The sequence below is a fragment of the Cervus elaphus genome, chromosome 15, assembly GCF_910594005.1.
Source record: "Cervus elaphus chromosome 15, mCerEla1.1, whole genome shotgun sequence".
Lineage (NCBI taxonomy): Eukaryota > Metazoa > Chordata > Mammalia > Artiodactyla > Cervidae > Cervus > Cervus elaphus.
This window is the reverse complement of record NC_057829.1, coordinates 44,042,553-44,066,973: the sequence shown is the minus strand read 5'-3', so window position 1 is coordinate 44,066,973 and position 24,421 is coordinate 44,042,553. Positions and strand designations below refer to the sequence as shown.

At 50.7% G+C, this 24,421-nt stretch overlaps 2 protein-coding genes across 6 annotated transcripts in view; one reads left to right on the top strand and one right to left on the bottom strand.

Annotated features, from left to right (window-relative positions):
• RASSF4 (Ras association domain family member 4) overlaps positions 1 to 24,421 on the top strand; it is a 34,577-nt gene that overhangs the window by 4,683 nt on the left and 5,473 nt on the right. For 3 of the 4 annotated variants that reach the window (XM_043924999.1, XM_043924996.1, XM_043924998.1), the window contains exons 2-6: positions 5,871 to 5,967; positions 8,342 to 8,417; positions 17,368 to 17,501; positions 18,861 to 18,952; positions 20,124 to 20,281. In XM_043924999.1, coding sequence (XP_043780934.1) covers positions 5,906 to 5,967; positions 8,342 to 8,417; positions 17,368 to 17,501; positions 18,861 to 18,952; positions 20,124 to 20,281 — 522 coding nt within the window. In that variant the 5' untranslated portion in view covers positions 5,871 to 5,905. The remainder of the gene's footprint in view (positions 1 to 5,870; positions 5,968 to 8,341; positions 8,418 to 17,367; positions 17,502 to 18,860; positions 18,953 to 20,123; positions 20,282 to 24,421) is intronic. The other variant, XM_043924997.1, reaches the window with a different exon arrangement.
• Positions 13,257 to 14,812, bottom strand: DEPP1 (DEPP1 autophagy regulator). 2 transcript variants are annotated; one of them, XM_043925004.1, is made up of 2 exons: positions 14,511 to 14,812; positions 13,257 to 13,942 (listed from the first exon to the last, which is right to left on the bottom strand). In XM_043925004.1, the coding sequence occupies exon 2, from the start codon at positions 13,913 to 13,915 to the stop codon at positions 13,289 to 13,291; it is 627 nt and encodes a 208-aa protein (XP_043780939.1). In that variant the 5' UTR covers positions 13,916 to 13,942; positions 14,511 to 14,812; the 3' UTR covers positions 13,257 to 13,288. The 2 variants fall into 2 exon arrangements, with proteins under 2 accessions (XP_043780939.1, XP_043780940.1); XM_043925005.1 differs by having other exon boundaries at positions 13,257 to 13,945; positions 14,511 to 14,713.

Below are 24,421 nucleotides of genomic sequence, written 5' to 3'. Positions count from 1 at the left end.
CAGGAATGCATGGCAGTGTCCCAGCACCTGCTGTCTTCCTGAGGACCTCCTTCCTCCTTCTGGTCTGAGCAGCCTGGGCGCAGAGGCTCCCAGCCGTGCCCCTCATGCCCTGTCCTTTTTCTTTGGCTCGTCCTGCCTTCCCGCTCCTGTATTCTTGCCTGGAAAACTCCATGGACAGAGGAACCTGGTAGGCTACAGTCCATGGAGTTGCAAAGAGTCAAACACGACTGAGCACACCCACAAAGAGGAACATCAGAGTCATAATTTTATAAGATGTAAGAACAGAGGTTACCAAACATTTGGATTTCACAAACATCCTCAGAACATTTTAATTTGGACACTGATAACATTTTCCATTCTGCCAAGTGAGGACAACAATGACGATCTGTTGTTGCCACAAGTTTATGAAAGAGGGGGCATTGTGGGCAGCACATCATCTTGAAATAAAAGGCTTTCAAATGTAGTGGGTTTAGCCTCAGGAAAACACCACTGCATTAGCCTTCTTTTTCTGCTTCAGACCTTGGCCCATAGGAAGTGGGCTATGGTGATGGCCTGAAGAGCCATCTGCCTTCCCTCGTGATAACCGGCTCCACAACCCCCAAAGAGGAAAGTGGTCCAAACCAGGCAGCTGAAAACCTTCAGTGTCCTTTGTCCCAAATGAAAGGCCAGGGACAATGGGGAGGGCAGGCAGCCGGCCCACTGTCCTCACGGCCCCTCCTCACGGCTGGCAGAGCAACCACTGAAGTGCAAAGCGAAAACAATTCACTGCCTGTTCACTGGGACAGGTAACCATGGCTGGCTTGCTGCCCTGGGGCCCTTCCTCTGGGGACAGGGAACCCTGGCTGCAGCCTGAGTCCTTGGATTGGGGACGGAGCCTCCTCCAGCCAGGGAAGCAAGAGTGGAGGCCCGTTCTGTGTGCCCTGGGGCCTGGGGGAGGGGAGCCAGCCAGGACAAAGAAAGCTGGACTCCCCAGAGCCACAGAGATTTGGCCTGACCAGCTGCATCTGTCACTCTGCACTTTGCAGACTGCGCCAGGGTGGTGGGCCAGCCCATCCTCTCCCCGACTCCATCCTCGACCAGAGCGGCCCGCTTTAATCCCTTTGTGTATTAGGCTTCTCCTAGGGTTTTATTTAAAGATAAGATCATGCTTTTTATAAAAGGTAGAAAAACATTCCATTGGAGATTCATTAAGTCCTGCCCAATGCATGAGGAGAGTGAGCGTTTAAGGGGAGGTTTCAGGAACATGTTCCAAATAAAGAGACATCTCCATTGGCTTTCTTCCTGGGTATGTGTCCTGTTCTCTCTCAAAGCTCTTATTCAAGTTATCTATAGGATGCCTCTTAGGTACCCATGCAGCTCACTTGCGAATTGGACAAGACACTGGGAATGAAAACTGTCTCAACCTCCAGTTGGGTAAATGAGGCACAAACGTGGTATCGACATTTGGAGTGGAATTCTGAAAGTGACCCCAGAGCTCAGGTCTGGAATGCAAGGAGATGACAGAGTTGCCAACTTGGGAGTCGGGGGATGAGACATGTAAGAATCAGAGACCATGAGACTGGCTTCAGGCCATATACATGATGGATGTCAGAGGACCCAGCAGTATATGGTTCTCTCAAAGAAGAGAAGATTGTTTTTCCCTGGGGTAGAGCTTCCTACCCTGTAAGGCTCAGGTCTCGCCCGGCAGTTTGGAAGCAGCTTTGTTGCTTCCCCAGCCTTCCTCACTTCCCTCCTCCCCTCACTTGGGATGGTGTCCTCCATTCTCTTTCCCTGACACAGATGCTATTTACTCAACAAGCCACCCTCTCCTTTCACTTCGTTCTATGTCATCTAGGATCCTTCTGCCCTTTCCTCCTGATTCCCTCTGAGCTGCCAACCCCAGCTGATGTCACCCAACTCCAGCTGGAAACCCTCAGTTTGTTGATTGTGTCCTTTAAATAAGCAGGCTCTCTAGGGTAAAGTGTATTCCAGAAGCCCAGTGAAGACAGCATCTCCTTTGTCACGCAACACAGTAATATCCAGAGATGGAAGACCCCCTGGAGGAGGGCAAGGCAACCCACTCCAGTATTCATGCCTGGAGCATCTCATGGACAGAAGATCTCAGTGGTCTACAGTCCCTGAAGGTCCCAAAGAGTCGGACACGACTTAGCCATGAGCATACACGTGGACAACGCCATAGATGGAGGCTCCCCACCACCCACGTCACCTTCAGCCAGAACACCCCCACCCCGTTAATCTAATCTGCATAAATATTCCATTTGAATGAAGAGTTCCACAGCTAAGAAAATTTCTAACTCAATGGAAATCAATATTCTCATTGTACAGATGGAAAAATCAAGACCCAGAGAGGAAAAATCATGCAACTGAAGCTATATGGGTTTTTAGCAGCTCCCAGCCCAGAACACTTTAAGAAGCATCTTCTATTAATAACTAATCACTGTTTATAAGATAATTCTTTTAGAAGAGAATTCCACTTGTAAGTGTCCCTACTAAATAGAGCAAAATGGGCATATTCCTCACATGCTATGGGAGAATGAAAGCACGAAGTGTTATAAACTGTCATGTATCTGCAAGTTTTACATATATGTATACATGCATGTGTGCTAAGTTGCTTCAGTCATGTCTAACTCTTTGCAACCCTATGGACTGTAGCCAACCAGGTTCCTCTATCCATGGGGATTCTCCAGGCAAGAATACTGGAGTGGGTTGCCATGCCCTCCTCCAGGGGATCTTCCCAACCCAGGGATCAAACTCGCATCTCTTGTGTCTCCTGCATTGGCAGCCTGGTTCTTTACCAGTAGCACCACCCGGGAAGTTAAAATATATGTATATATTCATTTTTAATTAATTTATTTATTTTAATTAGAGGCTAATTACTTTACAATATTGTAGTGGTTTTTGCCATACATTGACATGTATATTCAATTTAATTGAATTATTTACTGCATTAGAATAAACTAGATTACCCTGCAGTAACAAATCCCTGAAACAGAGAGGTTTATTTCTCTTCCCCCATCCACATCTGTTGTGGATTGGCAGAGGCCTCTGGTCCCCCGAGATACTCTGGGACCCAGGCTGACCATCAAGAAGCTATACTAACTGGGTTATGTGGCTTTCTGGGTCACCATGGCAGGAGGCAGGAGAGCTGCAGGGTCACACGCTGGCCCAGATGCGCTGGCCCGGCAGTGACTCACAACACTTCTATTTGCAGCGCCAGTCACACGGCCCCATGGCTGCAAGGGGCTGGGGAGTGGGAGCTATCACGTGGTCATCCCGGGGGCAGTAATTGTCTCCACCACGGTCACCCAACTTTAAACGTGAACTATGGTCTGTAAAAATCCAGATTTCTGGCTTCTCATGAAACACCAGAAAAGCTGCCCTGCCGGAAGAAGAATGTGTCCCCAAGCCCCCATAGGCTCCATTGACCAATGTCCCTCAGCCAAGTCACATCCCTGGCCCCTAGAGACTTTACATGATTTATTCCGGCTGTGTATACACAACTCTGGGAAAGTTGACTTTGGGGGAACCTCATGAGGCTTTCTGTACTCATTCAATAATTTAACAGCCATTTATGGATCTCCTGCAGCATCCAGTTTTTGTGATCTGTACTGGAAACAAGCGGTGGGGCATAAAAGCAACATCTCTGCCACACCAGGCTCCTGCCCTCCTGGGAGAGTTAAAGCAAGAGGCAGGTCTTGCGGAGGAGAGCGGGGCACGAGTGCTGGGCCAGAGAGGAGCTGACGGCTGGAGGAGGGGCCTGATCTGGGAAGGGCTTCCTGGGCAGCTAAGGGTAGCATCTAGGATGAGGATGATGCTGGATTCTGAGACAGAATGGCCATAAAAGCCCAAAGGGAGGACAAAGCCTCGGACCCATTAGGGGACCTGAGAGCAGCTCAGGCAGGCTGGAGCAAGAGCAGGAAGTGGGGAGGAGTGAGAGAAACTTGCTGCAGAGCAAGGCATGAGGAAGAAAAAACTCCTCGGGTTATTTCTGGGTAAATCCGGCCCTTCCCATTATGAGCTTGCTTAAAACAAGAGGGTTGGGTCACTGACCCCGCAGAAACAGGGTTGACTGAGAGACTCAGCCTTGCCCTGGGCTGAAGCCAGCTTCTGTGTTGGTAGCATTTAAGGAAGTACCCGGAGAGAGAACCTGGCAGATCACTTTTTCCACAGGAGGTCTGAAGTGCTGAGGAACTGAAACCCTGTTTTGAAATAGGCCAAGGAGAATGCCGCTGGAGGCCCTCAGCTCCAGGCCCCTATGGTGCCAATGCCCTGTGCCCTACGGAGGCAGGGCCAGCTGCCAGTCACAGCTGGGAGCCTGCCCCGTCTGCGGGCCAGTTTGCCGTACTTTAGACCAAGGCAGGGGGAGGGGTTTAGGGGATGATTTTGATGTCACTGGGAAGCTCACCACCCTCAAATCATTCTCCTTCTCCATGCCTACTGTGTGTCCCCTGCCTCCAGCATCGATGCTCAGGGCTGATGGGGCCACAAGAAGGCTAGCTCTTATTTGTGGGAGGATCAAGCCAGCAGGGAGACAGTGTGCTGGGCTAGTTGGGGTCAGCGCCCAGGGCACTGTGCAGTGAGGTCCTCCATGAGACAGCAGCTGAACGGGATCTTGGCCCCACAGCAGCACTGGCACGCACACAGGTCAGGAAGATGTGGCTGAACCAGGCTTGTGTGAACAGATGTTGGGTTTTGTCTGTGTGTGTGAAGAAGCCGAAGGAGCTCCATGATGTGAAAGACATGCTGTGTGCCCTCCCAGGTCTGTGCCATCTCCCAGGGTCACTAAACCCCTCATTCCTAGCTGCAACTTGGGAGAAGTAGTACAGAAGCACAATCGAGGTTACAGCATGTGTGTGTGTGTGTGTGTGTGAAGCTGGCTTAGAGCCCAAAGCACAGGGGGCATTGATAAAAGAGCACTTGGCCAGAATGATGCAGAGACAGAAAAGAGCAGGAATCTATGCACAGGATGCCAACAGGATAGAGAAAGCTCTAGCAGGTTTACCCTCTGTGAAAGGAACCCCAGAGGGCTTGGGAAGCTCCACAAACATTTCCAGGTTGTGAATGAGAAGAGACAGTTTCATGGATGAGTCTATGAACAACCCTATAGGTCAGAAGTTACTTCATGCACCAAAGAGAAAATGAAGGGTCTGAGGGTTTAAGTCACTGTCAAGATCAGTATAGAGAAGGGGCTAAAAGACCAGAATCGAGGCGCTAGATGCTTGTGATCAGTGACTTGGCCATTTACTCACTAAGAATCTTAGGTGAAGCTACATAACTTCTGTCCCTGTTTTCCCATCCGTGAAATGGGTATACGATGGTCCTTACCTCATAATAATACTGTCAGGAATAAATAATTCATAGAATACGCTCAATAGCCTCCAGCATGTAGTGAATATGGTACCAATCAGCCTGTCACTAAGAGGGCTGGCCCAGGTGTGCTGACTCAAAGGCAGCAATGGGACAACCACCCCAGGATCCTTAGGGATGGACAAGAAAGGCTCGGGGTGACTTAGAGGTTTGAGGGAGCCATCGAGGTAGAAGACATCATTCAAGGTGTCCTTAAAAGGAAAAGAGAATATAACCTGAAACACTTAGGAGATTGATCTGGTTCCTAGGGATTGTGAAGAGGTGTGGGGGAGGGGGCTGATCGGTAGTTCTGATCTTGCCCTGCCTGGGCTGGCACATGTGGGTGCGGGGTCCCGTTAAGTCCTCTGGGTCTGACACTTCAGCCACTCCGTGCCTGGGGATGGGGGCTGAGGTGAAGTAGGAGTAGGGACGTGGTCTCAGGCCTCTACAGCAAAGCTCTGGCCCCACACTGGCTGTTGCTCCTCCTGGCTTACTTGTCTGTGGGCCCTTCCTTCTCTACCTAGCAGGTAACTTCCAAGTCTGCAGACAAAAGGAGAAGATGAAGGAAGATTGTCCCCCCAGTTCTCATGTGCCTATCAGCGACAGCAAGTCCATTCTGAGGTAAGTCACTGTGCGCAGAGAGGGGCCTCCAGGCCTGCCATCCCCAGGGCCAAGCCCCTGCCGGGGGCAGCCTTTGTGGGAAAGGATTCTGGGCACTTCTAATACGTATGATGATGGGCCTGCCCCAGGGACAGTGATGGGGGCACTTCTTTTTGAAGTCTTCCTCTTTGGAGATCAAGGATCAAGGTATGCATTTGACCCCCACCTCCTAGGGCCCAGGAAAGCAGGAAAGTGTGACTGCCTACTGTGACTCTGCAGAGGTGGCATTTAATTTATTTAAAAACTAGAGCAATCCTAAACTCTTATTGTGTTAAACAGTTCATGGAAAGAACCCTCAAAACTGGTGTTGAGTTTTTATTGAAAAAGTATATTTTATTCACATTATGATTTACTTCTGCTTCTTTTTATTTTATTTACTCCCTGCCTGTCTCATGATAAAAAAAAGAAAAACTGTTTGGGAAACTTTTCCAAGTTCACCGCTGAACTAAAGAAAAAATCTTTTTTTTTTTTTCATTTTATCTTGCTTTTCGAGTCCTGAGTCCAAATATTTTCTAAATTTGGGCAGCTCCTGTCTGTTGTCCTGAAAGCAAACCAAGTCTCCTTAAAATGCATTAGCTTTTACTGAGGACCTGGCCCCTAGGATCCTCCTACTGGACACCCTGAATAAAACAGTGCTGCCTACAAGATCATTTTCCTTATTTAGATTTGTTAATAAGAACAATGTAACAGTATTAAATGTCATTTTGGAAAAGTCATAATAATAACCCTAATGTGATGAATTATATGTTGCATGCATTCTAAGTCGCTTCAGTCAGAGATCGAACCCCATCTCTTACATCTCCTGCCTTGACAGGCGGGTTCTTCACCACTAGTGCCACCTGGAAAGCCCACTTATATGTTATGCATGTATATATATATATCCTATTAAGTATGTGCTATATATACATCCTAACAAAATTATATTCAGTGTTTACACCCTTAGAAGCACAACGAACATGCAATATTGAATCCTGCATTGTTAACGCCATTAAGTTGTAAAACCTTGCCAGTTATCGTCGTCACACAGGGCTGCACACCAGAGCACCAGAACGTGTTTTGCTCATCCAGGCCCTAGATTGCTTGAGTGTGGGTGAAAGCACTGCCTGAGAGGTTCTAGAGCCTCTCTCTCCAACAGGGAGCCACCAGCCACCTGTGGCTGCCAACCACCTAGCCTGTGGCTGAACAGGTGTAGTGAATATAAAAGAAGCTCCAGATGGCAAACATTTCTTACAAATAAAAACAATGAACAAAGTCTCATTAATAGTTTTTACATAGATTACATGATAATATTTTACATATGTTGGGTTCAATAAAATGTGTTATTAAAAATAATTTCCCCTATTTTATTGTCCTTGGTAATATGACTACTGTGGTGATTTAGTCCCTGAGTTGTGTCCAACTCTTTTGAGACCCCATGGACTATAGCTGACCAGACTCCTCTGTCCATGGGATTTCCCAGGCAAGAATACTGGAGTGGGTTGCCATTTTCTTCTCCAGCGGGTCTCCCCAAGCCAGGGATTGAACCCGGGTCTCCTGCACATCTCCTGCATGCAGGCAGGCAGGCAGATTCTTTACCACTTGACCACCAGGGAAGCCCGATATGGCTACCGGACAATTTAAAATCATGTGTGTAGCTTTCATTTCGTGTCTACTGCACTGCACTGCCTGCAGAGCCCAGCTTGGGTGCGGCAAACCGGAGTCATTTTCTCTCTGCCACACCTCAGCCAAGACATAAGCTGTGCTTTCCCTTTGTTCTGGGGAGAAAGCGTTTGGATACAGTAGCCTTCCTGGGGCCTTCAGGATCTCACTCTTGGAGCTGTCACCCTCATCCCTTGAGAACATTCAGAAAGTAGTCAGGAGGAGGAAGAGACAGACATCTCTGGTGGGACTCCCATAGCAGCCACCCCAGACCCTTATAGGAAGTCATATGGCGGAAAAAAGCAAGCTGCCAATTATCCAAGTCCAAGTGATTTATTCTGAGGAGGTGACTCAGAAGTAAAGTATAGCAAGATTGTCAGGAACTCTTATCTATAACAGTGAAATTGTGCAAATACCCTCGAAGTACCACAATGTGACCTGGGCCCCTCTGTGAGTTTTGCTTCCTTCTCAGCCCCACCTCAGGCTTTCCAGGAGTGCTGGTATGTGAAACTCCCTAGAAGATTAAAAGGCATGTGTCTGATGGCAAAGTCTAGCCTCTCCATGGAATGTATACTGTTGGCAAAGTGTGTACATTATGCCCATTTTACAAATGAGGAAACTGAGGCCACCAAAGCCAAATGCCTTATCTAAGGCCCGATCACATTCCAAGATCACATGTGTGTCTTTACCTTTTTAGATCAGAGCTCTTAAGCCTGCTGAAAACCTACAACTGCTACCATGAGGGCAGAAGTTTTCAGCTGAGACACAGAGAGGTAAGGCCCATTTATCTTCTTTTTCATAAGGTCACCATGTATCCTGGCTTGCCAAAAAGACTTTGGCAAGTCTTTTTCTTGGCAACTGCTTTATATCTGTTAACCAAGGGTAATTCTTTATACCTTTTAACCAAGTGAAAGAATATTTCCTTCACTTTAAGTGTCCAGTAAGGATAATGAATTGTGAGGTCTCCCATTCTCTGAGTTGGGGACCAAATTATCTCCTTTGAGGTCCCTGCAAGTGTGCTGAGGGTCGGACCAGCCCCGAAAGAATGCAGAGCCAATGTATTTCACAACGTGGGTCTTCTCCTTCCTCCTGGGAGTTTTGTCTCAGTGAAGGTCAGGATTCTGGTGTTTGAAATCTTTGAGATTCTACCCAGCCCAGTCCTTCCTCAGCCCATCCTCCATCACAGGGCGCTGGTTTGCCCAAGTTCACAGCAATCCAGGAATAAAAGCAGAGCCACTCTGCTTTTCAACCAAGAGGAGAGCCTTGCAGTAGAGGAGATCTCCCCAGATGATGCTCACAGGGCCAGGCAGGTCCAAATGTGAAAGGCAGGGTGGGTGTGGGGAGAGAGGACATCGAAGAGGCCATCAGTCCACTGGCAGGCCACCGCTGCCTGTCAGATCCAACCCAGGGTGGCTGCATGGAGTTATGAGACTGGGACACCCAAACCCTTCCTGATTTTTCAAAAGAAGCTAGATATCTGGAATTTCATGTGGAATTTCCAAAACTCGAAACACTATGTGAGGTAAACAAAGCACATCTGTAAGCTGAACACAGCCCATGGGCACCAGCTGGACTCCAGGGAGTGACCAGCATGGCCAAGGCTCAGGGAACCGCTTACCAGGCAGATTAAGTAGAGGTGGTCTTATCACAATCCAGAACTTCCAGATCTTTCACAGGGGAGCCCTGGTCAGGATATTGGGATAATTTGAAAGGCCAAATGGGAAGTCTTATCATGATCATGATTAAGCTTTATTTGGGGGCTTACCACGGTTGAGATCCCCTGGACAAGGAAGTGGCAATCCACTCCAGCATTCACACCTGAAAAATGCCATGGACAGAGGAGTTACATGGCGGGCCATAGTCCACAGTCACAAAGAGTTGGACATGACAGAGAGACTGAACACAAGGTTGAGATTGTATTGGCTCTTGGACTTTCTGCAGCCCATCAGTGTCTGAGAAGGGCCAGCAGACTCTTTCCACCCTCCTTTTCTCGGGCCTGCTGAATCAGAAACTCTTTCACCCTCCCAGCTGTTTTGACAAGTCCTCCAGGGAATTCTGGTGATGGCCAAGTTTGAAAACAGCTAATCTAAGAGCTTGATCTTGGCACTTGGGATTCCCCAGAACATTCCCCTCTGTAGGAACAGCTGAGTGGGAAGAGGGACTGGGAAGCCCCAACCCTGTTTGTGTGATGGGACAGTCCCCGTGGAGGACTAGAGGACCCTGCGTCAGGAAGAGGAGCTCCTGACGTTCCCCAGAGGCAGGAAGTTAACATCCCACAGGCAGAGATTTTCATTTTTCTAACCCTAAAGCAGGTGCGGGGGTCTGACTTGATCTCCTTGGAGCTGGAAAGTACTTTTCACGAAACTTCTGCAGCTTTAACCATCCAGGTGTGCCAGCCTGAGGGAGTGTATGTCTTTGGAGGTAACCGCCACCATCGAGACAGGTCACTGGCTTGGGAGGCAGGGAGTTCTAATACTGAAATGCATGACTGGTTCCTAGAGCACCACGTCTCAGAGTGACTCACCCACCACCCAGTGTCGGGGCCTCTGCAGTTCCTCAGATGGCTCACCTGGGACCTTCTGGGCCTCAGAGACTCGCTGTCCTCAGAACTTGCTACAGGGCCACCTGAGACTGGCCTCTCCTGGCCCTGCAGACCCCAAGGGCAGGACAGACAGGAGGAGCTTGGCCTCAACTCTATTCGTTGTAGTCCTAGAACTTGAAGAGGGAGGAGGGGCCATTTTCCAACAAGGAAACCGAGACTCTTCAAGTCTCTGGTCCAAGATGACACTGAAGTAAGTCAAAGATGCTGGTGTGGCTCCAAGACCTGAGCAGAGAAGTGTTTAATACAGTGATAGCATGGTCAGCATTAAGCTCTGGAGGGCTTTGGAGGTCTCTATTGAGGATGACTCACCAGATCTTAGAGACTCAGAGAGCTGTTCCCCAGGCTCTATCCCCACAGGGCGCTCAGCATCGGGTACCCATGGAGCAACCTCAGCCTGGCTGCTACAGTTGGGGGACCTTCTCTTCCACTGTCTCATCTGCAGTCCCCTGAACTTGGAGAGATGAAATGTGTCAATGGGCAGGGGCCGCACCTGGAGCAAGAGTCTCCCTGTGAACTTTCCCCCAGCTTCTAAACGGCTAGGAGCATAGGATTCCCAGCTCAATAGGCTGAAGCACTAGCTTCCTTCATTGAAAACCTTGCCTTTAGGATAGGATAATTCTGCTTGTTTTACAATGAAAAGTGTGAATGACCAGGAGCAATCTGAGCCTTTTGGAAAAATAGCAAAACATTTTAACCAGGCTGGTTGGTGCCTCTAGAGAATAATGGACCCCCAGGAAATGCCAGTGGGCAACTATATCACTGCTGACATTATGAGCTAGAGGCTTTAGGGCCCTGGGGTCACTGGGTATGGTGTGCGGCCAGCTTCCAAAGCCAGCCTCCCACCTTGCCCAGCGCTCAGCTCTAAATGGACACAGAGCTCCCCCTGGTGGCCTGAGCGCATATCACACCCAGTGTAGGACCTCAGCCCCTGAGCCACTGCAGCGTGCTTCAGAATGGGAAGGATCTTCCTCCACCAGGGGTCCCCTTCCCTCTTAGAATGATCCCCCTTCCCCTAAGGCCTGAAGGCAGGAATGACAGGCGTTGACAGATCACCCGTGTTCCCTGGGAGTTGCTGAGTGCTTTCCAGCCTGCCTCTCCAGGTGGGAGGGGCGTTTGGTTCCCTTCCCTGTCAGCGGTGGGTGGGAGAAGAATGAGGCTGCTCACTAGGGCCGCACCACGAGCACTTTCTGTTAGGCTTTCCTGTCCTCAGGCGCTTGGGACACCGCTGGAGACCACTTCCCTCCGACCTTTATTCTTTTCTGTTTTCTTTTTAGGGGATACCTTCTGAAGGTGCCATTAGTTTCTTTTACATCCAGGAAATAGAGAAGTCCAGAGCCCAGGGCTCTCCTTGGCCCTGTCTGATCTCCCAAAATGCAGCAGTGTGATTTCTGAGCTTGCGGGATTAGCAACATCATCCTAGTTTCCGCTGCTTCGCTGTAAGGCTGGCCCAGTGAGCTCAGCACTTCCCATCACCAGCCACACACCCACCCAGTAGGTCAGCCCTCCTCGTCACCTCCTAAGGATGTTCCAACCAATGCCTGTTCCACACATATTTGCTGCAGAAGGTCAGGAACCCAGAGGTTTGAGCCAAGTAGAGGCACAGCAGGTAGTGACGGCTGGGAATTTGTATACAGTGTTCATAATTCCATCTCTAAATTCACTTGTACTGTTTCCCCAATCACTGTAGAATGTGAAGGATGGGCCTTGCTGTCCCCATTTTACAGATCAGGAAACTAACCACTTGTCTGAAATGTTTTCTTTTAAAATTTAAAATTATCATCATTCTAATAATTTTTTTTAATGTATGGTTTACATTCTGCCTCCTCAGAGGACACACATTAAAGAGGACTGATAAGCACCGTAAACATCCAAAGTGATTTTTGTAAATATTTTAAAGTTGAAGGAAAGAAAGGGCAAAAGAGAGGGAGGGAGGGAGGGAAAGTAATTTGCTAGTCCACAGAGCAAGGAGGTAGGGGAAACTGAAGCAGGCCGTGAGCCCTCCCGTGGTCCCAGCTCTATCCTTTGCTCCTCTGTCCTTCCCACCCTGATGAGGGCAGCCAGCCCTGGCCAGGCCCAAGAGAACCCAGCAGCAGGTCTCAGGCCTGTGTCTTCTCAGTGCTCTGATGCCCTACCTCCTCCCTGAGGAATGCAGTCTGCCCCCTCCCCTACTCCTCATCCTCACCCCCTTGCTTGCCAGACCCCTCTGGGAACTGGGTTTGCCAGGCTGTGGGGACCCAGGGTGGGGGCACCCATGGACATGTGGAATGAGGCTGTGGTCCCTGAATGTACCCAAGAGCGGGGCATCTAAACCCTGCCGTTCACCCCATGGATGAGAGGCCCCCCGGGTGAGGTGGTGGGGGGTGGGAATGAGTGGAGACAGAACCATATGGTCTGGCGTGCAGGTTTTGTCTTGGCCATCAGCGTGGGGGAATGCTCCTGAGGCCACAGCAGGACTTGCGCGGTGGGACCTCTGAGGCACCTGGGAAGCCCCAGGGACAGACCCACTGAAGCACAGCAACTGCATTTGCGGAGCCCCTGTGTTTGCTCGTGGGCCCCGTGGGGGGACTTCGGAGTGCCCAGGGCTGGGCTCTGAAACCACTGGGGGCGAGGCCTTCGTTTCTCTTCTCCCCCAAACTTGCTTGTTTCCCCACCTGTGAGGCCACCAGAGAGGCAACAGCTGCTCCACGTGTGGGCTTGTAACCTGCTCCCCCAAATGCGTGCGAGTTTTAGCACAACCTAGGAGGCAGGTCTCATTAATCACAGCTTACTCAGGAGAAAACTGAGGAACAGACATGTTAAATAACTTGCCAAAGGTGATCTGCCAGTTAGGAGAACCACAAGTGGGATAGGCTGTTATTCAAAGAAGGGGTCTCACTAGGACTTGCCAAAGCAGAAAGCCCCTGCAGAGAGGTGGTTCCCTCCCAGAGACCTACCAGAGCAGTGCCCACCTGGATTGTGGGGAGGGGGGGGTGGATAGGAAGGGGAGGTGTGGAGGAGATGCAGACCTGTGTGCTATTTACAGAAGTCTTTATTGGGGAGGTGTCAGAGTTCATGGATCACCGGGAGGTGCAAATAGAGAGTTCTGAGGATGCTGCTGGGGCGGGGGCTTGTCGGGGAGCCCGCATCCTGCCCAGGCTGCCCAGAAGCCTGGGAGCGCTGGTGCCAGTCCCTCGACGTTCTCTGCAGGGAGTGCCCTGGAGCCTTGGCATCACTCAGCCTCCCTCTGGGGGTCGCTGGGGCCTTGCCACTGTCCATCTGTCTGCGAGAAGCCCAGGGATCAGCGGAGGGTCCAGTCCTCCTTGGCACATCCCTTCTACTTGGCTGCTTCTCCTGAGACTCCCCAAAGAGCCAGTCCAGGGGGTCCACAGTGCCAGTCCCAGGCAGGGAGGGCTGCTGGCCACTGAAGCGAGTGGTGATGTCCTGTAGAGACCCAGTGGGGCAGCTCTTCGCACAGGGACGGGCTGGCCGGTGGGGTCTGCTGGGTCGCACCCTCGCTGCAGCCTCATCCAGCACTGAGGTAGGCTGTGCCAGCTGACAGATGGACCTCACGTAGTCATCCAGGCTGGGGGAGGCGGGGGGTTCCTCTCCAGCCCCTCCGGGTAGCATCTCCTCCGAGGTCTCCCGAATTGTGGGCAGGAGGGCCACAGAAAGCAAAAGCCGGGACCTCATAGCTGCCGGTGACAGGGAGGCAGCGACCTGTTGGTTGACAGAGGACTCGAGGTAAGGGACTGCTGGCCATCCTGACACCCCTCCTGTGTCCCCTCCCCCATCTGAGGTCCCCTGGGAGAATCAGAAGCCTGAGAGCACTTTAAAGTCTGCAGGTCCAAGACCAGGCTCAAACTCCTGGGCTCTTTCTGCTAACACCACTTAAGACTCTTAATATTACTGTGGTTCAAGAACCTGTACAGATCAGAGAGCCCAGCTTCATGGACGGGAGTCCGAGGAAACCTGGGTTTAAAACCAAACCTGGGTTTAAAGACCAAGGTTCTTTGGAAAAGTCACCTCTCCAAGCCTCCACTTCTTCATAAAATAGGGTTATAAATACACCTCTCAAGGGTGTCAGGAAAACATATGGAACTTTTCCCTCAGGGGCAACGCCGCTATGAATATAAAGCCCCTCTGCAGCTGTCGTCACCACTGTTAGCTGCATCCCGGTCTTTAACCCGCAGTGAGGCAGGGCATGTCCCAGGCTGAGAACTGCCCTCAAACATACCCAATGCATTTTTGTTTTACCTCAAACCAGAGAGCAGTGGCCCTCCCTTACCTGTAGCTGAGAAAGTCTGGGGGTAGCAGGGGAGATGGATGAGGAAGGAAGTCCTCAGGAAGCGCCCAGGAAACTCAGGGCCAAGGGCTCAGGGTCGAGGAGTTGGAGCCGGTGTCCGGAGCCAGATTGCTGCGAGAGGGACAGCAAGGACGATGCGCCAGGCCTCTGTCCACTGTGCTGCTATCCAGAGTGAAAGCCTCCCTGAGCTGTCTGGCAAACCTTGGGGCCTGGCCACTGCTTTTATACCTTTCCACCAGCAATCAATTACTGTCACACGGGGCCAAAAATAGCAGCACTCAGGAAGGCTCTCAGAGGAAAACAGCTTGGCGGGCGAGGTCTGGCCCAGCTGCCAGCTAGAAGCAAGTGTTTGCACTCCTGGGAGGTTCTGGGAATGTTTACTCCGCAGGGCAGGGGTGGGGTAGCCACAGCTCCTGGCCATCTCAGGGCACTGGGAGGGGCAGGGGCCTCCAATGGACTTCCACAGCAGCCCTAGACTCTGCCATCTCTGCCTGGAAGCATCCTTCGATACATCTTACACCAGCACACCGACATCCCACGTCACTCTGGCCCAGTGCTGACTCTGGCTGAGCCCCCAGCCTGCACCTGCAAGGGACCCCATCAGACACAGCAATGCAGAACTCAGCCTGGAGGTGGCCAAGGCCGGGCTTCCTGGGCTTGCTGAGACTTGGGCTATGCCCACCTTCCTCTGGTCCTCGGGACCAGAGGCAGCCTGAGGGGTCCTGGTCTTGCCGCTTCACAGAGGAGGAGCTATCAGATAAGAACTGGCTTGTGTATTTGTTTCTGGGTATCTAACTAGTACTCCTCTGCACCAGTGACTATTCTAGGTACAGAGAACGTAGCAATGAATGAGTCGTTACGTCCTTCACCCAAAATGCGGTTCAGGTCTTGGTTTTCAGACTTGGCTTCAGACACCACTGTCAGATGTTGACACATTGCTGGAGAGAGCCTCTGCTCCACCAGGAACATCTCATGTCCACTTGCAGACATGATTATCCATTGATACCCGCCCCACAGTGGACTCTGGGTGGAGGAACATGAAAAAAAACAGCCGCAGACCTGCTGATGCTCTGGGGCAAGGCTGAGGTGGGGTCCATGAGGCTGGACATGCTGAAGCCAGGCCTTCAAAGACGGCTCTGGGGACCCTACCGTGAAGAAAGAGGCGGGGCTTGCTCTGGGGAAGCGAGGGGTTGGGGCAGAGCTGCTGCCTCTGAGGTCAGGGCTAAGCCATGCTGGGGACCAGCTGCCTCATGCGACTCATGTCTGGTGTCCCTGAAAAGACAGCGGGGGTGCCCCCAGTCTGAGCTCCCCCACCGTGGATGGAGGGAACACCCTCTTGGCCTGCAGCTTTCTCTGATCTTATCAGAGGAAACCCACATCAGAGGAGTGGGGCCTCCTTCACCACCCACTTTGGGTTTTCTTATTATCCTCACGAGACCTTTAACTCGTTGAATCCATCTAGTCTTTACAAAGATAGTTACTTATTTGTGCCTGTGTAGCATCAGTGGTTATCAATGACTCTGGGTATTTCTTTTGTTGTTGTTGTTACCCGTTTTCCTTTTAGCAGATGGTGCAAGGCCATTCCAGAAAGCTATGTGTATTTTTGATAACCTTGAACAGAAGAGAACTATTTTCTTTGTGGATGGCAGGGTGTTTTTAAACTATTATGAACTAGCCATGAAATCAATACTGCAGGACACCCCTATAAGTGTTGCCAGGGATATGAGACTTCCACAAGGTCCCTGTTCTCACAGTTTTCAGTGCTAACAAGGAGAAAGAAATGGCTTTGATGAATCTATAATAGAATGGTGCTTGAGATAGCACTGGGAGAATGATGTTTTAAGTTCATTGCCGAAAGACCAGTATCAGAGCAGATTAGGAGCGTGTGGCTGGGGAGACCTGACTCTGCTGAAGGGTGAGGCAGAGAAGGTTTCTGGCAGATGCTCTGAGGGTACAGACAAAGCAGCCTGGCCAGGAGCACGCGTGGGCTTGATTAGCTTGGCACAGGGAAGTTGGAGGTGGTTGTGTGCAGACAGAAACCTGAAATAGGTCAAGAAACAGAATCAAGGACCCAAGGGGAGCAAGTAGGAGCTGGCTGAGAGTGCTTCTGGAGGACTCTGTTGATTAGGACCTCAGGGTTTGGCAGCAGGTGAGTGACCATGCCATCTGCAGACCTTGGAGAATTAGGGCTGGTCAGGGAAGCAGGCTAGGAGCTGTTGTAGACACTCTGAGTGTGTGTGCCACTGGTGGGATGTGGGACAGGCCATATCCCAGGTGGTGAGGAAGGCAAGACTGGCCCTCAGGAAAGAGGCCAGCTTGGAAATCTGGGGATGGAGACCATGCTAGTCCCACTCAGTTCTAGTGGGCATGGGATCCAGCGCCCTTGGCACATTCCCAGAAGGGCCAGGTGACCGTGGGCCCCCTGAGCAGGCGCGGCGCTGGGCGGAGAGCCGCCCTGTGTTGCACCGGTGTCTGCCCAGCTGTGCTTCCCTGGAGCATGCTTCCTTGCCCTGTGTGGACGTGCCTGCCGGACAACAGCTGCGTTCCTGTGGGACTCCTGACTCAGCACCCTGTCCCAGCCCCTGCGCCCGAGCGGTGGAAGGGCATGCCTCAGGCTTCCTCTCCAGCCCGGGCCTTGTGCCTTGGAGCACAGAGAAATCCATGGGCCTTCCCCTAGAGGAAGACAGGACCCCAGGGATGAGAGGCTGCATGTGGGGGCCTGAGTGCACTGGGGAGTCCCCTGGGCCGGGGCTGACTTCTGAGGGGGGTGTGAGGGTGGTCAGTGACCCCTGAGTGCGGCTGCTCTGAGAGGACAGGCTGAGTGTGTGGGTCCCCACAGGAAGAAGGGGCTCTGATCATCGAGGGGCTCCTCAACATCTCCTGGGGACTGAAGCGGCCCATCCGGCTCCAGATACAGGACGACAGGGAACGCGTGCACCTCTCCTGGACAACCGGACAGTCCAGCTGCCATTCGTGAGTGCCCTGCTGGGTGGGGCGGGGCCAGCTGGTCTCCATGACAACCTGAAAGTGCTGCTTGGAGTGTGTGGGGCCAGGAGGTTGATCTCTGCCTCTGAGTGGAAGCCCCATTTCTGTTTGGGGCGGGAGGTGGGAGTGACCCTCAACCCGGTCACTCCTGTCACCGCTTGACTGCCTCAGCCCAGGACCTCAGCTGCCAACCTGAAGCCTCATCCCCAAGTGGTTCTTCTCCATGACAACCAAGTCACCCTCGCTCCTGGAGAGCAATCCAGGCTGCCCTCCCCTCCACTTGTGCTTCTCAAACATTCCTTGTCTGTAAGAGAAAGAGGACCCCCAACACTGCCTGCAAGCCAAGCCTCTCAGCATCTCCTGTTCTATCCTAAAACACACAAGTTTAGCCTCCAACGGCTCTGCTTTTATTTCAATATCTGAATTTATTTTTACAAATTTATCAGAATTTATTTATATTAGATTTATTTGAATATATTAAGAACATTTTGATTAGGATAAAATGGTTTTCTACCTGTCTTAACAGACATTTGCCTCTTCCCACTTCACACCCAAAGACGGGCAGTAAGCTGCTGAGTTACGCTTGCTTCTATACATAATAAATCCTTCTAAGAGTCAGAAATTCAAAACATTTCCCCTTCAAAAATTCAGTAAAGTTGCTGCTCTCATGGCCCTTTGCATGTTGACGCCCCTGGTGCATCTCCAGGTGTCCCCAGTTACTCAGAGTGGATTTTGAGCCTTAGAGCTTCGCGTTTGGATGGGCTCCTTAGAAAGGAGGGTAAAAGTGGTCACACGAGCAGTCTCAGACAAGGACCCTCAGAGGCCCCTCAGTGCTGGCTCCTCTGTCTACTCTTCCCACGTTCCCTTTCTCGGTGTGGCTACTTCCCATTACGCCCATCCCTCCTCCAGTCCAGCCCTGGCCACCCTGGCTTGGAGTCCACCTTTCTCAGAGGCCTGGAGGTTAGACCACTCAAGGATGCTGCTGCCCTACTCCCCCAGGCCAGAGGGCAGGCCAGAGAGCCCACTCTGCACATGGCCCCAGAAGCCAACCGCCTCGGCCTGGCGCCCAGCATGATTACTGTGTGTGTTCCTCTGTCCTACCCCAGGGCCTAGGACAGGCCACTCAGGTCTGCAGGGCAGACTCCCTCTCCTTCCTGCAGACACTGGCAATCTTTTGCTTTTCTTTTTATCTTTTACATTAACTATGTGTGAAATCCTGGCCTCAACTCAGCCTGTCCTGCTTCTGGCCTGTGTCTGGCCCACAGAGGTAGCTGGCCTCCTTTTCTTTGGTCTGAGCTCCCTTTCTCTGCCAGCAGCCCTCTGAGCACCATGATTGTCTCTTTTCAGGAAGGAGCTACCTGTTCAAGATGGCAGAGTCACTGCCCAGGAACCCAGCACTCAGGCTGGGCCCCGGGAGGAGAGTTCCAGAGACAGCTCAGGTCAGTGGGGCCTCGAGCAGCCCAGGACCCAGTCTCACTTCTCTGAGGTGGTGGTGGGGCTGGCTCATGACCGCCATCTCTGGAGATCAGCTTTGTGGAGTAGCAAAGAGTGGCTTTGTGTGCCTTCAAGAGCGTGTGTGCTAAGTTGCTTTGGTCGTGTTTGACTCTGTGACACTATGGACTGTAGCCCGCCAGGCTCCTCTGTCCGTGGAATTCTGGAGTGGATTGTCATTCCCTTCTCCAAGGGCTCTTCCTGACCCAGGACTGAAACCCACATCTCCTGCACTGCAGGCAGATTCTTTACCAGTGAGCCACTAGGGAAGCCCTGCTGCTGCTGCTACTAAGTCGCTTCAGTCGTGTCCGACTCTATGTGACCCCATAGACGGCAGCCCACCAGGCTCCCCCATCCCTGGGATTCTCCAGGCAAGAACACTGGAGTGGGTAGCCATTTCCTTCTCCAATGCATGCAAGTGAAAAGTGAAAGTGAAGTCGCTCAGTCCTGTCCGACTCCCAGTGACCCCATGGACTACAGCCCACCAGGCTCCCCTATCCATGGGATTTTTCCAGGCAAGAGTACTGGAGTGGGGTGCCATTGCTTTCTCCAGCCCCTGCTAAATCTCTCCTCAGCCCACGGCATTCTTATTGACTTCTCACCCAAGGACAAGGAGGTGGAGGCTTCCAGAGGTGATGTGGTTGTCTGAGTCCCTACAACGTGCTGCCTTCTGAAAAGGAGAACGTCTGCAGAGAACATGGCTCTCACCTGGCCCTGCAGGCCTCTGGGACCTCTTCCCCACCTGCCAGGATCCATACGTGGGTGTCTGTCCTCTCTGCACCCTCCTTTTGGACTCAGTGAAGGGCTTGTCCCAGAGGGCAGGGCTGGGGCTGTCAAAGTCCTGCTCTGGGTTCCTGGAGTTGGAGGCCCAGAGGCTATGGCCATGTGGCGTGGTGACACAGGTTATCCTGTCTGGGGTCACCTTTCCTGTCTGCAAAATGGGTATCACACTGGCTGGACCCCAGCCTCCATCCCAGGGACAGCGTTCACACTGCTGTCTCCTGCATCCCAGCATGCCAGGGAGCCACACGTCACACGCAGCACCACCATGGAGGCTGTTCTGTCACTGCGGCACACCCCTGCCCTGAGCCTGACCCCCTTGTCCATTTCTCGCCACAGAGCCAGTGGAGGATGACGAGGAGATCCCACAGCTGATGCGGACCAAGAGTGACGCAGCCTGTGTGATCCAGAGGCGGCCCAGGAGCCGAGCGCCTGGTGAGGCCCAGAGGATCCGGCGACACCGCTTCTCCATCAATGGGCACTTTTACAACCACAAGGTGAAGTCCCAGTCTGGCCTCTCCCCTGGGCCCTGAAGCTGAGGCATAGGGAACTAGCCCCAAGCACCATGCAGTCATTGGACCTTCTGGAGTGGGGGCCCCTCGAGGGTCATCCCTGAATTCACCCTCAGCAAACCCTGGTGGGCTTCCCAGGTGGTGCTAATGGTAAAGAATCCACCTGCCAATGCAGAAGACGTAAGAGACGCAGGCTGGATCCCTGGGTCAGGAATATCCCCTGAAGGAGAGCTTGGCAGCCCACTCCAGTATTCTTGCCTGGGAAATCCCATGGACAGAGAAGCCTGGGGGGCTACAGTCAAAGGGGTTGCAAAGAGTCAGACACAACTAAACGACTTGGCATGCATGCACAGCCCTGGTATACAGGTGGGGCTGTGCCGGTGTCCTGATGGAGAAACAGGCTCAGGAGGACAATTGTCTTGCCCCAAATAACATTTCAGTTCATGACCACAAAGCTTGTATTTTTCCCATCACACGGTCACTGTCAATTCATTCTCACAAATTGCATGAATATTTGGAGAGTGATGCTAAATTTGTCTTTAACAAGTCAATTTTCTATAAGGTTTCTACCCAAGGTCGGTTCATTGTTTCATGGGAATGTCATGTCCCCTACTGCCAAGTCACTTAAGCCAGCTAGGTCGCGGTGTGCCCTGGAGCAGGTGTGATGGGTCCCAGAGAACTCTCACAGCTCCTGATTCCCAGCACTTAGCCTTTTGTCCTAGCCTTTTGTCCAAGTATGTATTGTACTGACCTCAGGAAAAAAAGATCTCCTTCCCCTGATGACATCATTCCATAAACAAACCCAACTGTAAAAAGGAGAAGTGGATTGTTGCTATAAATGGCACACATGGCAGTGTGGGTGAGGCCCTGAATGGAGCGTCCTGTCATAGAACACATCCTGCAGCGCTGGGAAGCTGGAAGCCGGGGTTTCCAGGCTCAGCAGCTGCCCTTCCTGATAGGTGGTGGGTGACTCATGGGATGGGGGGAGCTGGGCAAAGGGAGGTCTTGGGTCAGATCTAAAGCACAGTCGCACAAGTGAGGTCTGAGGTCTGCTCGGAGCCATTCAAGCTTCTCTTGGGGTGCCCTGCACTTGGGTATGAAGAATTCAACAAGGCAGGCTGAAGGGACCCTGCTGCATCGTCAGGACCTCCCTCCACTCCACACTAGGTTTGCAGGGAGTGTTAATGAGGAGCAATAGGTTATCTTCACTGAATCTAGGAGGGTGAGTGCGTCAGTCACTCAGTCATGTCCAGCTCTTTGTGACCCCATGGACTATACTCTGCCAGGCTTCTCTGTCCATGTGATTTACCAGGCAAAAATACTGGAGTGGGCAGCCCTTCCCTTCTCCAGGAGATCTTCATGGCCCAGGGATTAAACCCAGGTCTCCTGCACTGCAGGCAGTTTCTTTACCATCTGACCCAGGGGAGCCCAAATCTAGGAAAACCAGAAGTATCTGAGAGCAGTTTCCTCAGAGGGGGAGGGGGAGGCAGGGCTGAAGTTAAACAGAGGTTAAGAATGTCTGGATTAGCCAAAGGACCAGCCATCTAACTTGGGTATTCTTTTTTTTTTTTTTTTTTAAACATGGACCATTTTTAGTCTTTATTGAATTTGTTGCCATATTGCTTCTGTTTTATGTGTTTTTTGGTCACAAGGCATGTGGGATCTTAGCTGTCTGCCCATGGGTCAACCCCGGCCCCTTGTATTGGAAAGCAAAGTCTTAAACACTGGACTGCCAGGGAAGTCCCTGACTTGGGTATCCAAAGGGGTTTAGTCTGCAAAGTGTTAAGTAAGCACCATTTGCTAATATTTGAATAAATGTTGATATGCTATTTTAAGAGATTTGAAAATTTAGAAAGATTCTTTGCATGGATTTAGGCTCATTCTAATTCTACATTCCTTAAAAAAAAGAAAAAAAAAAAGGAGGTTTTTATGACTCAGGGTACTGAATCGTGGGCTTTATCTTCAGTACATTCACCTCTCCTCTAAGAGGTGTGTTGGGCACTTTAAACCTTACATTAGTCGTTGCAAACGTCACAGGGACATGGAGAAGTCTGAACACCCTGTGGCCTTTGCAATGAACCGAAGTGAACAGTCAGGGCTTTCATCAGTCTTTCACGTCCCGTGGTGCCATCCTGCCAAGAAGGGCTTCTTAGCCAGCCAGTCCTACACTCGACACACCAGCCAGGGTGGCTTTACCCCAAGTCACAGATTTACCTGCGAAACGTGGATCCATTCTTCCAGGCAAACTGGGTACCTTCGGGGACATGAACTAGTGTCTTAGGCATGTTGGACAGCTGATTCACATCTCCTGGAGGAGCAAGGGGCTCCCTCTTTTTCTCCTCACTCCACATCCATTCAGAATCAGTGTCCTTGGAAATCAGGTAACAAAGTACTTGAGTCACAGGCAACAATTAAAAAATAATAATAAATTCCTAGAATTAACTTTCTGGAGTTGTCATTCCAGGTTTTATTTCTTAGAACTGTACACTACTGCTCCACTTAATTATTTTCTAAAACAGTTCTCACTCACAGTAATGTTGGCTTGATTTCCAGAGTGGGTAAACTTGGTACCTGTTTTCAGTTCTTTGCCTGTTAGACTCAAGTGTGTTCTATGAGGGAGAAACCATTGTGGTTAGAGACAGGAAAAGAGCCACAGGACTTTTGTTCCTACTTGGAGCTGGTCGGTCTCTCTTGAGAAAAGAGTTCAGGCTGAAGAAACACTGTGTCTTGTTGACATGACCTTTCTCCTAGAGATAGCCTGACTCCTCTGTTTCATATTTCTTAGAAACTGAAAGTTTAGTTGGACTTTCTGTATCACCCAGAGTCATTCTACATCTCAACTGTGGAGAAAGCAGGTTTGGGTTTGAGGCTGGCTCTAGTACTTGGAGATCAGCTGGGGACACTGAACAAAGCCCTCATGTACCCTGAGCCCCAGAACATCCTGGGAAAAGCAGGGCTAGGGCCATGCAAGAGGAATGTGTAAACTGGAATTTGGTTTCAGAAAGCAAGGAGGAATCCTAAACCCTCCTCCCTTCATTAACTGATACATATTACTTGGGTATTTGTATAGCTGCTCTTTCTGGGACTTAGGGAACATAACTTTCATTAGATTCTTCAAGAGGTCCAATTACAAAAGGATTAAGATCATGGTTTAAGAGGAATACACTTAATGACACAAAAACATATTCATGATACATTTATATTAGTTAGCAGATTATGTGCAGCATGATTCCATTTTTATAAAAACATATGTCTTTATAGGTATAAAGATAAGAATGGAACATTAAAGTTTTAACAAGTTATCACTTGATAGTTGAATTACAGATCATTTCAAATTTATTCTTTTTGTTTCTCAATGGTCGTTAAACTTGCTACAATAAAACTATATTTTAGCCAACTAGTTACAGTACTTAAGATATCAAAACTAATTTTGAAGGTTATTGAGTAGATTAAAAGTTATAGTACATATGAAAGCATGTTATAAATCACAAGACACAAAGGTTAAAAAAAAAATAAAGCAAGGAGGAGCTTGCCCACAGGGAAGTCAGATACGAAGGGAGGATCCTGTGCCATGCTGGTGAAGATAGGACTTGGGGCAGCTCTGCCCTTTCTAGGCAGGTGACTCTGATGAGCTACTAACCTCTCCAAGCTCCATGTACTCCTAAAGACTGTTGTGAGGATTAAATCAAAGAATCTATATAAAGTATTTAGCAGGTTTATTACCTGATTAGTGATCATTAAGGGTTTAATAAGCTTTAAGCTTATTCCCTGGAAATTCCCTGGTTGACTTCATGTATAGTGTCTCATGAACAAAGACGGGATACCTGCAAGAATATCACGGGCCCCCAAAACTGTGCAGAAGCAGTGTGGCTTGAGCATGGGATGCTTGGGAGGGAACCATGTGCCACATGTGCACAATGGGGAGGAGCTGCAGACATCACTGTCTAGGCTGTGGCACATGCTGTGATACAGTACTGCTCAAAGTTTACCCTACGAATAGCATCTCGGGACATTTTCCTCAAATGCGGATGTTGATCCGGGAGTCTGCACCAGGGGGCCTGAGACTGTATACTGACACAGCTGGTCCAGAACACACTTTGAGTTGCAAAATGTTTGAAAGGTTGT